The following is a 13,957-nucleotide window of genomic DNA, read 5'->3' on the forward strand; positions in this document are numbered from 1 at the left end:
CCCCTGTAACAGTAGTGCAAAGTATTATTTTCTGCCTAGCGCTCTATTGGTAAGGAAACGCCTGCGACGCGCGTGGAAACTTGTCTGATCTTCTGTATCAGGCTTATTGGTATAGGCAGCTGTGACCTGCCGTGGTACATTGATCAAGCGACGACATACAAATTGCTTCTACGTGCATTGGTAGTAGCTTTACTATGGGAAACAATTGTAATCATACAAGTTTATTCAATAATACTCTACATATACTCCATCTCATTTTTCAGAGATTGACAACCCCCCTCACACGCCGTTCACTTCGTGCTCACGAAGTAAGCACCATTCGCCTCAGAGAGGCCTCACTCATACAAACGTTGAAAATTTAGATCAACCCTCCCCCGGAGGATTGATCACCGGAAGCCTTTGCTTCCGCAGAGAATCGGCCCACCTCGGCCGATTCATCCACCCCATCGATTGCGAACCGATGCACACGACGAGTGGGGGGCTCGTCGCGGTTCTCCAGCGCAAGCTGGGGGCCCCGGGGGAAGGCATGTTGTCGGTGTCGGTCCCCGTAGAGGACCCTTGGCCCTGAGAGCGGGCGGGAGACACGACCATCCCAGGAGCCCCCGGGGAACCGATGGAGTCAGCATCGGTGTAGTTCTGCACAGTCAGGGGCATGCCGCCCTGCGACGGCGACTGCAGGGTAGCCACGGAAGTTTGACGGTTCTCGTTGGCGCCGACCTGGGTTGTGCCTGGTGCTTCTACGCGCATATCGGCGGGAGCCAAGACGGAATGGGTCGGTTCATGCAGCCTAAGAGGCTGGAAGAATGCCACCATCCGCGGATCCGGGTTCAGACTTCCCGCGACATGCTCATTTGGATCCGCCGAACTTTGTTCTGGCACAGAAGTTGGGTCCGAAACAGTAGAGTCAGGCCGCAGAGTTAGAGTAGCCAGCAGAGTTGTAGTAGCTAGTGCATTTCGACTAGCCGGAAAGTCCGGGGTGACTGGCGAGTTTGGAGTTGCAGCCAAGCGTGAATTAACCGGGAGAGTTGGGACAGTTGGCGGGGTTGCAGGAGCTGGAAGGTGCGAAGCAACCGGCGAGTTGGCGGCAGCTAGGCCGCGCGGGGAGTTTGGTGCAGTCGCCAAGTTTAGGCCAGCCAGCGGGTTGGCGGCAGCTGGGGCGCGCGGGGAGTTTGGCGCAGTCGACAAGTTTGGGTCAAGCGGCGAGTTCAGAGTACTAGATAAGCTTGAACCAGTCGCGATTTCTTGACCAGTGGGCAGACCCGAAGCATCGGGTGCATCCGATGAGGCAGGCGCGCTAGAATTTGCGTGCTGTGGCAGCCAAGGAAGACCTGTGAGAGGAAGCATGGCACCCTCGAATCGGGCAGGTTCAATTCTTATGATATGGGCACCGCTCTCATTGAGCATGATGTAAGGAGGGGTTCGGTGCTGTCTTTCGCGTGCTTGTGCCATGGGCTGAATTTCCTGAGGAGGAATTCCGGCAATAAGCTGCTGCCGAATGAGCCATGATTGAACAATGCGTTCTTCACCATGAGTGATGGCATCCTCAGGAAGCAATTCTGGCTCAGATGCGAGTCTGTAAGGGTTCCCGTGTTCGGTATAATCCGGGTGCAGTGGTGCTGTCACAGGAGGTGCCGGTACAGGAGGTGCTGGCAAAGGAGGTGATGGCAAAGGATACGGTGGCAAGGGAGGATTTGACATGTAATTTGGACCAGAAGCATATGGGCGACGGAACCCCACAGGGTAGGGAGAAGGAGGCCGACGCTGATGAGGATTGTCCCTAGGGTGAGAAGGACCAATGTGAGTAGGTGTCGCAAAACGAACATGTAGCGACGGCTCGGATGGCCCGGCTGCAGTGGAATCTTGGGTTTCATATCGCTCACGCATGCCCATCGCCGATGGCTGCAATCCATTTCCGGTACCGGCGTGGTACGAAGGTTGGTTTGTTTCGTTGGCAAATTGGAAACTTCCGTTCTGGGGTTGGTTAAGCACTGAAGAAGAAGCTCCATTCTGGGGCTGGTTGGACGCCCGAGAAACTTGATACTGAGACCCGTTGAACGTGAAAGAAATTTCATTCCGGGGCTGTCTGTAAGTCTGAGAAGCCTGATGCTGAGATCCGTTGAACATAGAAGGAGTATCATGCCGAGGCTGATTGTGCATCTGAGAGGCTTCATGCTGGGACCCGTTGAACATAAAAGGAGTTCCATCCTGGGGCTGGCTGTACGTCTGAGAAGCTTGATGCTGAGATCCATTGAACATGAAAGGAGCATCATGCTGAGGCTGACTGTACGTCTGAGAAGATCGATGCTGGGACTCGTTGAACATGAAAGGAGCATCATGCTGAGGCTGATCGTGCATCCGAGAAGATCGATGCTGGGGCCCGTTGAACATAGAAGGAGTATCATGCCGAGGCTGATTGTGCATCTGAGAGGCTTCATGCTGGGACCCGTTGAACATAAAAGGAGTTCCATCCTGGGGCTGACTGTACGTCTGAGAAGCTTCATGCTGGGACCCGTTGAACATAAAAGGAGTTCCATCCTGGGGCTGACTGTACGTCTGAGAAGATCGATGCTGGGACTCGTTGAACATGAAAGGAGCATCATGCTGGGGCTGATCGTGCATCTGAGGGGCTTCATGCTGGGACCCGTTGAACATCAAAGGATCTTGATGCTGAGGCGGGTGCCCCATCGCAGCTTCATACCAGGCTTCAGCATCCCTACGTGCATTGACTCGATTGGCTTCGTTGACCCTTCGTAGATTTTCAAGATGGACGAAGAAGTCGGGGTGTACCCGCGGTCCAGAAGCATCGGAAGAGTCAGAGCCGTCAGCGTCTAGGTGCGCCTGGAGAATTTCAAGGGATACATTAGAGGGCAAATAGGATCTAGTGTCGGTAGTAGTATTGGTGGTAGTGGGTTGGGCGAGGTCGTGGTCATCATCCTGGGAAGAGAGACCGGAACTCGAAGAGTCATCACTGGCCGAGCGCTGAGCGTGGTTCTCCATTGTGTTCAAATGAATTATTTGACCCTTTACTTCCATGTTAGTAAGTCCCATGCTTGATTCAATCAGACGCGTTTCATATACCTGTAGTGCTCAGTGTTGTTAGGGCAAACACTTCAGGTACAGTGTAGGGTGTTCGATAGGTTTGAACGCGAGAACCTTTTTTTAGTAAACTGATTAGTGACGCGCCTCATACATCCAAATAATCATTCATAGATCATAGCAGGAAGAATATCATGATAGTAAACAATAGACAAGCAAATGCCACATCACACTTTCATTCAGAAACCTTGTGGTATGCATAGGAACCCAGTGTTGTGTACAGCACACATCAAGGAACCAGGATTGACTCAGACAACTTACAGAGATAGATGATACTGATATCACCTTAGTGACCGTGGGAGACGCGTCGTGTGTTGTGGTAAGAGACCTTGAGAGGTAGGATTGGAAAGATGATGCACAAGTGCGTCAAGTAGAAAAAGTAGCAGAAAAGGCGCAAGAAGCGCAAGTAGAAGTAATCAATAGTTCGTAGGACGAAATGAAGATGAATAGAGCAAGATTGGGAATGATGGAGACTTCAATGGATGGATGGAGAGATGGTATAGTAGAGACGAGAGGGATGGGAAGGAAAAGAAGAGTGTGTGTGCGAGAGGACTAGATATAAACAACAAGCGAGCCTGGGGTGCACGTGTGAGAGGCCTTTGCACGTGCAACTGGTTGTCATTCACCGCCAACTATGTCCTCGCTGGGGAGTGTAGTTTGAAGGGGCCTCTGGCAGTACCTATCTTCAAATGGACGAGGTCACTCAGGGACCAGAGCTACCTATCAGCTCATCAAGACCTAGGCAGGTAGTAGACATTACTCCTCGTCCTTGATGAAGCATTAGAGAACTTGAGTAGTCTTATAAAAGCCCTAAGAGAGACCAGATAGCTCTATAAAAATCAGTTGTAGGCCTTCCAACTCGACACTTTTCAATGCTGGACATCAACACACCATTACCAGAGCTTTGCTTTTCTGTTCTCAACGAGGAAACGAGAGAGAGATTAATTAGAAAGAGATTGTACATTGGTTCTAATACGTACATTGGTTCTAATACATACATTGTATCTAAGTGGATAGCTCCCAGAATTCCTACTGGGATGCTCGTAAGCGGCATGAGATCAAGTGTTGAAACAGCCTTGCTAGTACTATCGAGTGAGATCTCAATAGACTGTACAGCAAAGGCCTCTTGAGGTATTGTTTTAGTATGGTAGGGGAAAGGGCATATGGGATAGGGAATGAGGGGGGGTTGATTTTCTTCCTCGGACCATCATGGGTCGAGAAAGTGGGTGTTTGCCATTTCCCGTAGAAGAAGGCTGTGAGCTTCATGGACGAGGAACATGACAAGATACCAGGGCAAATATTTGCCTGAGTATGTGCAGAAGAACCGAGAGAAGGGAAGACAAGAGAAACACCAATCCACGCTTAAGATGTAAAGTAAAAAAGCAAACCACCCAAAACCTGTTGAAAGGTAACCACCAACTCCAGAAATTCAAAAATCAACAACCTGTATTTAGGTTGGTTGGCGAGATGGGGCATTACCTCCGGTTCAACAGAGTCAAGAACTCTTCGCGAGTCTTGGCGCTGGACCGCATACATCCCAGCATACAGCTAGTAGTAGTGGTGCTGCTAACCTTCTGCACACCGCGCATGACCATGCAGAGGTGGGAAGATTCCATAACGACACCAACGCCGCGGGGCTGGAGGACCTCCGAAATCGCCAACGCAACTTGCTTGGTGAGACGCTCCTGAACCTGCAGTCTGCGAGAGAACATCTCTGCCAGACGAGCCAGCTTTGACAGGCCAAGGACACGGCGGTCAGGAATGTATCCGATATGCATCTGTAAGTTGTTAGAATGAATATAATCACAGTATCGATATATGCGGCAATTTACCTTTCCGGTGAATGGTACCATGTGATGTTCGCACATCGAGAAGACGTCGATGTCCTTGACAATGACCAACTCATCGTGATCCTCATGGAAAACAGCGTTGTTGACCAAATCGCGAACATTCTCCTCGTAGCCCTTGGTGAAATAAAGCATGGCCTTGGCATATCGCATGGGGGTCTCACGAAGTCCTTCTCTTTCCGGATCCTCGCCAATACATTCCAGGATTGTTCGGACAGCTCCTGACATCTTTTCAAGCCGTTCCGCGGTCTCCTCCGGTGTCGACTCCTTCCGCTGTCTTGTTCCGGGGCCTAGGTGACAGTGGTTAGAGAAATATACCAATACAGTGGTGTCCACCGAGAGGGGTGGTATCACTAACAAGGCCAGCTGAGACCGTCAAAGTCGATAGGCGGGGTCAATGTGTAGGGGCTCTGTGGCCGGCTGACAGTGGCTACAGGTGTCAATGGGGCGGCCTCATCCCGGGGATCGCGGGGAGGGTCATTCAAGGTAGGACTAGGCAGAGATTAGCAATGGAACGAAAGCACCATTATCATCAATGGTTATATCGCTGTATACATACCGCACTGGCGCGACGCTGCGAATTGGCACGGAGGCACTGGAGACGGACTGGGCGGGGGCGGCTCCAGTCTCAGTTCCGGCCTCGGCCTCGGTCTCGGTCTTGGTATCGGTCTTGGTCTGAGGAGATTCAAATTCAAGGGGGATTCGGGGCTCAAAAGAGGAACGAATGGATGTATTGAGACTCTCGCGCTCACGAGAATGACGGCTGCCCGTTGGATGCAGCGGGGAGCTGCCGTTCAACATGTGGGACGGAATGGCTGAGGCCCTGGGGCTTGTAGGAGAATCGGAACCCATGATGGAGACGTTTCAAGGATGAAGTTGGATGTTGATAGAAGGTGAAATATGTCACCTTCTCAGATTTGCAAGATGATATTAATAATAAACGAGGTGAGCATCTGAAATCAGACTTACTTTTTTTTTTTCAGCAAACGACACTAACTTTCTTTTGTCCCCTCATCGCCCCCCACCAATCAGCACCAATCAAAATCGACCAGGATGATGACATGCTCCCCGCGGGCAGATATCGGACTACGGGGCCGAGTAGTATGTTGTACATACATTATGCATACAAAGAGTCAAAATCTTGAAAAGAAGTCAAATCGCGCGGATCTTGAGTGCTAGACGATATGCCATTAGCCAGCTGACTATCTAGACAGTAGGACAGATCCAGCCCTACGCGGATAGTCATTATACTAGTCATTATATGTCTACAACACTACTATCAGGACCGAACACTATTAGACAAGGGCTTAGTCGTATTATTGTGCTCAAAGTTCGATATAGCGAACTGTAACTGTCCTTCTTAAGTGTACGAACACGATATCACGTGATGTGACGTGAGGCGATCGCGGAGAGGAAATCAATCTTAGTTTAATCTTTTATGTATTCCTATAACAATGGGTCCGACTGCAGATATATCTCATACTACATGCCACTCCAAATGTCTATCCATAATGTAGAGGAGGGAGATCACACATATAAACAAAGTGCAATACGGAGACTTAACTAGGTGGTTTTGATATGGATATCCCAAAGTCGATCAACAAGCCAACGTATCGGAAATTGCAGCGGCGAGACACTCGCCGGCAAGTAGAGATACCAGTCATCTTCCTCCGTTATACTCAATGTCCTCGTCAGTTGAGTACATTCATGGTACTCCGGATAGAATCCGCTGTCTTCCCAGTCAATGATCCCAGTAACAACCCAGATATTGTCTTCATTCAGCTTTACCATGATATTATCTTGTCTGATATCACCATTAGTCAAGACCAACCCTTTAGCAGAATCTGTGAGAAAAGAACGAAGGAAAGTGGCGTATATAGTGCTGCTGTGATGGGGGGCGGAGTCCTCAAACCCAGCAGCCGTGCTGACGATTCTATTGATTTCGTGTCCCTTTACTCCTTCGCTACCGAACCCCCCTAGACAGTGACTATCTCCCTTACGAACAGTTCTCAACTTCCTAAAGATGACATCTAGCTGATACTTTAAGAAATCTTCTCTTTGTGCGAGATACGGCCATGCCTCACTTAACGTCATAGACGGAATATAAGACATGAAAATCATATAAAAAGGTCTAAATTTGATAAATCTATGGGGTCTAGGAGCAGGAATTTCCGGAACATATTCTTCAAGGTATCGCAAAGCCGTATACTCTATATAGTCGCCGTTTGTCGTGATAACTTTTGCAATGATATTACGATTATATTGAACGACAATGCCCCGTATCGGATTTTCCCATAACTTTTTGGAATTCCAAAGCATTCGTCGCAGTACTAAGAGCAGCGGCTGCTCTTTACTCATATTTCCATCAGAAAAATCCGAGAAGGGCACCAGCATAGTAGTCACATCTTTCGAAAGTGGGAAAATGATCTCAGCTGTCTCCACACTATCAAGGTATGTCCGAAAATCTGGAGCTTTCGGTTATTCCATTATATCAGGCTTTACTATTTTCTCGCTGGTTTGGCTTACGAATCGCCGACGACGAGCATAGTTTAGGGGGAAAATCGAAAGCAAGTCCACCTCTGGATCATTGCTAAGGGCGTCCTGGAGCTCCTTGACGGTTTTTTGATTGAGCTTGGCTGTTTTTGTTTCTAGACTTTGTGGTTGTGTGTCTATATGTTTTCTATATATTTTTGAAAATAGGAATCAGGGATGAGAGTGGTCAAATTGACTGCTGGATTTATCTCGAGTGCCTTCTCAAATTCCCTCATAAGGTCCTGATTGCGCTGCAAAGCGGAAGTATCAGGTAGCAGGGCTGTCTCTGTAATCATGATGATAGTTTTTGGTGCCACTTGATGGCAAAGTGAGGTGAGGATAACGAGATGAACAGGCCAGGCCGCGAGACTACTCAAAACAGCTTTCTGATTGGTCTGGATTTCTATAAATGCCACTAACCTATTCAAGTTAGTTGATTCCGTGACCTTGATATTCACATGACGATCATCCCAGTGGCTCGATAGGGATCGGCACCATAATTTAATAGGATCTGCATACTACACCAGCCAAACTGCCCATATGGTGCAATTAATGAGGGTATCGAGATCATCTCGTCTTAATAAGCGAAGATAGTCCTGTAGTAGAACTTGGTGAGGTTCTGTAAACCCCCGGGGATTTCAATACTGTGTCCCAAATTCGCCAAGGGTCAAATTATGTAAAAAGACCCCAATCTCCTCATACAAGCTGCCAAATTCTAGCGCGGAACCACCTGTCATGGCGGTGCATATCAATAGCTCTGCTAGCACTGTGGGCTTTCCAGCCGTAGTATATATAACGCATACTGACAAATTTATTAGCAAAAGATTGATGATTGAAATGTAAGGAATGAAAAGGTCTTACGTAGAGCAGCCTGAGACCATAGAGGTCTACATCATGAATCGATGCGTTCCCACTTTTCGGGATAGCCGTAAGTGCTGGTGTATCTCCGTCTTATACTACGCCAAATATTGCTGGTTCATGTGGCCTCTCGTAAATCAACGTGGGATTTCGGTTAAACGTGTCCTCTATCGAGATACCTGTATAGAAGGCGGCTGCTGGATCTGACCTTGTCAAATATGCTTCATGTAAAGTGATGATGGTGCACTTACCACATGGGAAAGTGAAAAGTGGGGATCTAATTGATTCCGATATATAGAACGATGAAGGGTTTGGCTGCGGTTGGTCATGCAACTCGTGGAGCTGGTGGTTGTCTTCGTCCATTGGGAGGGTGTTGGGCTGCAGCGTGGCGGGTGTCGTATCATATTCTGTAACAACCACCATGCCCTCCTGAGGTTCGAACGCCTGATGGATATTCCTCGACTGTTGAAAGTAGGTCAGACGCAAATTATTGTTTTCTTCCAAGCCATTCTCGTCCTCTTCCATAGTGCTCTCATGCATTTCAGTTTCCGTATTACTTGGGGGGAAATTTCGTCCCTGTTCAAGAGAGCTGGTGATATGCTGTTTATATGGCACTGCTGCTGGAGTTTGACACGGTTCAGCGCCAAGGAAATTAAGTCACCTACGAGTCTATTGTGCTTACCATCGAATTCGCTGCAAAGCTTCTCAATGGCAGTATTAGCGAGCACTAATGTGGGCATGGGGTGCTTTTTTTGCACATCTAACCTACGTTGGAGTCGGCACTTTTTCGCTTTTTTTGGCATCGATCAAGCTCTGCCATACTTAGTATATTTACTGGATGCAACAATTGTTGGCCTTACCAGACGAAAGGTCGCGAAATTGATTTTCAAGCGGCTCGCAAAATAGCTTGCTTCGATTTTGTACCACGTGCTGAACAATTAAATCATCCGGGTGAGCTTCTATCGGGATTGGTCAGCTCATCAGCCATGGTGTGGCAACAGAGTCTTATAGAGATGACGAGAAGGGGTTGGTTCTCACCGGACGATATCAGTCTAATGGCTTCTGCTTCAAGAGCTCCACAGCAGAGCGACTTCTGATTGTGTGACACGTACTCAACAATGTATATAATTTCCTCGAATGTATATTCGTCAAGGTCATTTGTAGAGAAGGTGTAAAACACAAGAAGTGCATGTGCTAAGGAGACCTGTCTCCAGACCAATCAGAGCATGGTTTCGTTTCTGCTGCGAGTCCCTTCTCCCCCTTTCGCTGGAGTTAACGGTTTCAGGTTGGAAGTACCGTTTCGGACGTTTTCTTCGAAGGATTTTTGCAAAGCGCTCTTTGCTTTTAATCTGCGATGTTTTCCAGAATCCGACTGAAGCCAACTAGACAAGTCCAGACCACTTTCCCTAATTCCAGTAGTGGTATCTTCGAGTGTTTTTCCAATAGGCTTCTTCTTCCTTCTTCCTTTTTTCTCCTTCTCGTCGGCATTGCTTTTTTCTCTGCCTCCAGATCTTAGGTTGATTTTGTGATTCTCAGCATTGTTTCTGTCCCAACGCTTTTGCTCAAAAAACTTAAGTGCAAATCGCAAATAATTTTCGGTCACAATCAGCTGGTTCAGAGATAGCCCATCTTCCGACCAGTCAAATGGCTTGCCGTATAGATATAACCTGATCGGGATGTCTGGGGTACTCATCTCAGAGAGAAAAAGACAAAAGACTCAGGTGGAAGGTTGGAGGGGTGATTGGATTCAGATGGGTGATTAGAATCAGATGGGAGACTGGAATCAGACGGGAGATTGGAATCAGGTGGGGGACTGGAATCAGGCACGCCACGTGCAATGCAGCATGCACATTTGGTATTATAATGATAGATCCTAGGGAATCCAACTTCTGACGATACTTTCCGTTCCGGTTACAGCATTCGTGCCCAATCATCTGATTCCCTTTGGGCGATTGTGCTTTATCGATTGGTCTCGTAAAAGCCACAGACAGGGTATCGACCAGCGCTCGTATCGGCCGCACGGACTACGACAAGGGGCTGAATTATTACACTTTTCGCTTCTTGTACTAGGCGGACCTTCGCAACCACATCGAACCTGCTCGTAGTGAATGTTTCCTATTTAGGAAGTTGAAAATGATAACTTCCGTATTAATATCAAATATACTACCCCTTGCAAGGGCCAGGATCCCGGTGCAGATGCCGGAGACATACAGTTTGATTATAAGAATCAATCTGTGTATAAAACCACTCCATTTCCCACGTTCAGTTCAAGAACATCATCAGATCTGTTATTTTCATTCATCTTGGGCAATTATCTTTTACCTTATTTATCTATCTTTGCATAAATTTTGCAACAATGTTCACTGCAACAGCTGCACGGCTTGCCATGCTGGTAGGAAGAGTCGCACTTGATGATATTCCTGGAACCTGGGCAGGACCTTTGCAGAAATTAGTTGAAACCAAAGAAAAGGACGTGAGTGAAAAGCCCCTTTCTACTACATAATTGCTGGCGTTGACATATATGGAACCAGGATGACAAAGTCAAACAATATCAACTTTTTCGTTTTAGAAACCTTCCATTCCATTTCGCTGTCAAGCTAATAGTCGAACATAGTGGAAGTAAGCCGCATAAGTCACAAACCGACCCGGCAGATACAGAGGATGTGATTTCAATCGCTTTCATGGATAAAGCTGGAAATGTATTGTATAAATCCCACCTCCATGAAGATGGCACGCACAACACAATAGCCGTTAAGCAAAGGCATGTCGGTTGTTAAGAGATGCCTCAAGAATCTGGGCCTGCAAACCCTGCCCTTTAGCTAGTTTTTTCCCGGCTTTCAATTAACAACCAAGCTGGTTTTTCGCTATACTTCTCTCTCTCCCCTTTTGTAGAGAGAACTATATTTTTAGGAAATTGTTGCTCGCACCCGGGCTAGAACCCGGACCCAACACCACCCCAAATTGGGTTACAAACCATGCAAACACGCTAATTATGTGTATAATTCTGCTGATTCTATGGGTTTATGACCGCCAAGACCGTAATTTATGCATAAACTGGGCTTGGGCCCTACTGGGTCCGTGCAGAAGTCTACTCACACCCCCTGGATTTTCAATACCGCCTTCCTATATCAACACCCTTATTATATTCCTTCGACTATCTATGTATTTATGTTTCAAATTCAAGATACATGACGCCAACCAATACACCACGAACAAGATATTTCAGGGTCATATTCATCGAACAAGCGAGAGGATGATGATGTCGTTCTCTTCTCCTTGGTATGAGTCGACGGTCACTAACTATGTTGATCGAGAATAACAATCTTGTATCTATTGCACTAGTTACACAATGGCGAAAAGCCTAGCCACTTGTCCGCCAATAATTCACTAGCAGAACTTCTTTCCTCTGGCCGCCACTGAAGCATTTTGCGCATGAAGGCAAGAAAGAGTTGTTGCTGTTTACCTTGCAAAATTTCCTCCCGCTGCTCCAAGGTGGTTGATGGAATGGGAGCCGCTCCCTTCCAATTGCCTTGAATTGTTTGATTAGTGCCAGGACGTGTATATGTTAGAGATAGCGTACCATCTGAATCAAAGAATTCTGCAGCATAGTCGTTGTTCTGTAAGATTTCTTTGGGTGGCGGTCCAAGAATCGCAATCATCTCAGAGAGACGATAAGCGTTTGCCTGTTTCTTGTTTGAATCTCTGGCATAAAATAGTTGCTTCCGTTGGAAAATGGTCCATGTCTGGATGAGTTAGTTGCATTGCCGAGAAATGGATTTGAGGGGCCAACTTACGAGAACCGCGAGATTCCAAATATCAACCTTTTCATCCCAAGTCGTACGTAGCAAAACTTCTGGAGCTCGGTATATATAAGGTTGAATGTCACCATAGTAACGGGTAGAACCGAAACGAGCTTGACCAAAGTCACATAAAATAGGTCGGCCATAGTTATCTGTCGTCTTGAGTTCGCGAGATGCATAAATCACCCTATTTCCAACGACTTTCTGAGGACTAGGATTATATTTCTCTCCTTCCTCAAACTCAGTCAACACTGATTCGTCCTCAATCCCGACCAGGATATTGTTTTCCTGTATGTCTAAGAGCGTGTTAGGAAGGAGAAGTCAGTTGCAAGAGATACGTAGGTGCTATATACCGGTATAGATGATGCCAGCCTTTGTATGGAGGTAGTCAAGAGCAAATAGAAGATGTACTAAAACCAATTTCACTGATTCTTCGGGTAGTATTTTATCTGGGAATCGATGTCTGATGTCAGATAGCCTTATGCCGAGAGGCTGGTGCACAATAGCCTGATAACTTCCTTTCGCATCGTCGATTTGAAAGGAATCAAGCGCTGTGCGAACAAGCATGGCGCCAGCATGGGAGGTTTTGACCGCATTCATGCGATCATAGATTGCCATTTCTATTTTGGCTTCAGGCGAGCCTCGTCTGAACACTTTCAATGTGACATATTTGTGCTGTCTAATATTGGGATTAGTGTTTGCACCGATTGTGCCATAGCATCGGAAAGAACAAACATACATGAGATCTTTGCAAAGCCATACCGTCGAGGATGCCCCAAACCCTAGTTTTCCAATGACTTGGTATCTAGATTGAAAGATCTCACCAATATTGACAAAATATGAGTCAGTTGGAAATTCGATTGAGTCAATTGCCGCACGGGCGAAGGGGGTCGCTGGAAGAAAGGACGCTTGAAGAAAGAGCGTGCAAGAAACTGGCCTCTCAAGCCTCCTAGACGAAACATAGTTGATGTTTAGAGCTGAAATGCGTTTGATCCTCCACTGTGATCGTACTCTGTAAGCAAAGAGTGGGTCAGATTGCTCATCCATGGATGGATGTGGGCTCGGGATCCACAAGTCAGATGATCCAGGTGATGCCTAACCAGCTTATGTAATGATCTAGTTAGTTAACTAACTAGTGTTTAAGGGTGCACAATTTTACTCAGAGATCAAAAAGCGGCAAGGTCTGAGCACTAAAACGGAAAGGGAAAACCAAGAACCGATAGAGGAAGTAGATATATTGTACTACTATATGAATCCCTGGCTATGTTGTAATAGAGAATATTATTTGCTCTATGATCATACTCTCGGGTTAGCTTTATGTAGTGGAACGTGCGAGAATGCACTTCTCTACCAAAATGAGGCTGTGAGAAACATACTCTGTATCATCCTACTTCGATTTCCGTTGGCATGCATGGTGCTAGCTAGCATAGCTGTACTTCGGAATATGGGTTCAACATACCAGCAGCTTATGAGGCAGGTTAATGTCGAAAAGCATACCGTCTGGCGTATTATTTATCTGAATGGAAGGCCCCGCCGTACTGGTACGACTAGGCTAGCTAAGCCAGTAGTTATGGAACAAAATCACGGCCTTTATCCGACAAGATACCACAGCCCGCAGGATGACAATAGCAGAGGTAACCATTGTAATGAACCTGCCTTGTTCTCCACGAACACTACGCCGCTTCCTGGAATACCATGGTATCCGCCGGTACATTACTACACAAAAACCCGTGCTATCGGAAAGAAACCGTACTAAACGAATAGCCTTTGCGCTCGAGCATGCTTACTAGAAGGTTAACGATTAGAAGCGAGTCCTATGGACTG

The 13,957-nt window shown here is 47.1% G+C and overlaps 6 protein-coding genes across 6 annotated transcripts; all 6 read right to left on the minus strand.

Annotated features, from left to right (window-relative positions):
- Positions 1-363: 363 nt before the first annotated feature.
- N7518_000205 (uncharacterized protein) lies at positions 364-2,997 on the minus strand (the record flags this gene model as incomplete). The annotated part of the gene is made up of 1 exon (XM_057181133.1): positions 364-2,997. One exon carries the CDS (start codon positions 2,995-2,997, stop codon positions 364-366), a length of 2,634 nt encoding a protein of 877 aa, XP_057046483.1.
- A 1,099-nt stretch (positions 2,998-4,096) lies between these two features.
- N7518_000206 (uncharacterized protein) lies at positions 4,097-4,362 on the minus strand (the record flags this gene model as incomplete). The annotated part of the gene is made up of 2 exons (XM_057181134.1): positions 4,097-4,221; positions 4,302-4,362. Coding segments are annotated over 2 exons (186 nt in total), but the record flags the coding sequence as incomplete, so codon positions are not given.
- A 209-nt stretch (positions 4,363-4,571) lies between these two features.
- On the minus strand, positions 4,572-5,795 carry N7518_000207 (GTP cyclohydrolase I; the record flags this gene model as incomplete). The annotated part of the gene is made up of 4 exons (XM_057181135.1): positions 4,572-4,874; positions 4,929-5,233; positions 5,302-5,435; positions 5,503-5,795. 4 exons carry the CDS (start codon positions 5,793-5,795, stop codon positions 4,572-4,574), a joined length of 1,035 nt encoding a protein of 344 aa, XP_057046485.1.
- A 1,626-nt stretch (positions 5,796-7,421) lies between these two features.
- On the minus strand, positions 7,422-7,771 carry N7518_000208 (uncharacterized protein; the record flags this gene model as incomplete). Its single annotated transcript, XM_057181136.1, has 2 exons — positions 7,422-7,574; positions 7,673-7,771. 2 exons carry the CDS (start codon positions 7,769-7,771, stop codon positions 7,422-7,424), a joined length of 252 nt encoding a protein of 83 aa, XP_057046486.1.
- Positions 7,772-8,500: 729 nt separating this feature from the next.
- N7518_000209 (uncharacterized protein) lies at positions 8,501-9,073 on the minus strand (the record flags this gene model as incomplete). Its single annotated transcript, XM_057181137.1, has 3 exons — positions 8,501-8,541; positions 8,585-8,953; positions 9,016-9,073. 3 exons carry the CDS (start codon positions 9,071-9,073, stop codon positions 8,501-8,503), a joined length of 468 nt encoding a protein of 155 aa, XP_057046487.1.
- A 2,494-nt stretch (positions 9,074-11,567) lies between these two features.
- N7518_000210 (uncharacterized protein) lies at positions 11,568-12,751 on the minus strand (the record flags this gene model as incomplete). The annotated part of the gene is made up of 5 exons (XM_057181138.1): positions 11,568-11,629; positions 11,680-11,862; positions 11,914-12,076; positions 12,128-12,429; positions 12,487-12,751. The coding sequence occupies 5 exons, from the start codon at positions 12,749-12,751 to the stop codon at positions 11,568-11,570; spliced, it is 975 nt and encodes a 324-aa protein (XP_057046488.1).
- Positions 12,752-13,957: the final 1,206 nt, after the last annotated feature.

The sequence above is a fragment of the Penicillium psychrosexuale genome, assembly GCF_028828465.1.
Source record: "Penicillium psychrosexuale strain IBT 29551 chromosome Unknown utg000001l, whole genome shotgun sequence".
In the NCBI taxonomy this organism is placed as follows: domain Eukaryota; kingdom Fungi; phylum Ascomycota; class Eurotiomycetes; order Eurotiales; family Aspergillaceae; genus Penicillium; species Penicillium psychrosexuale.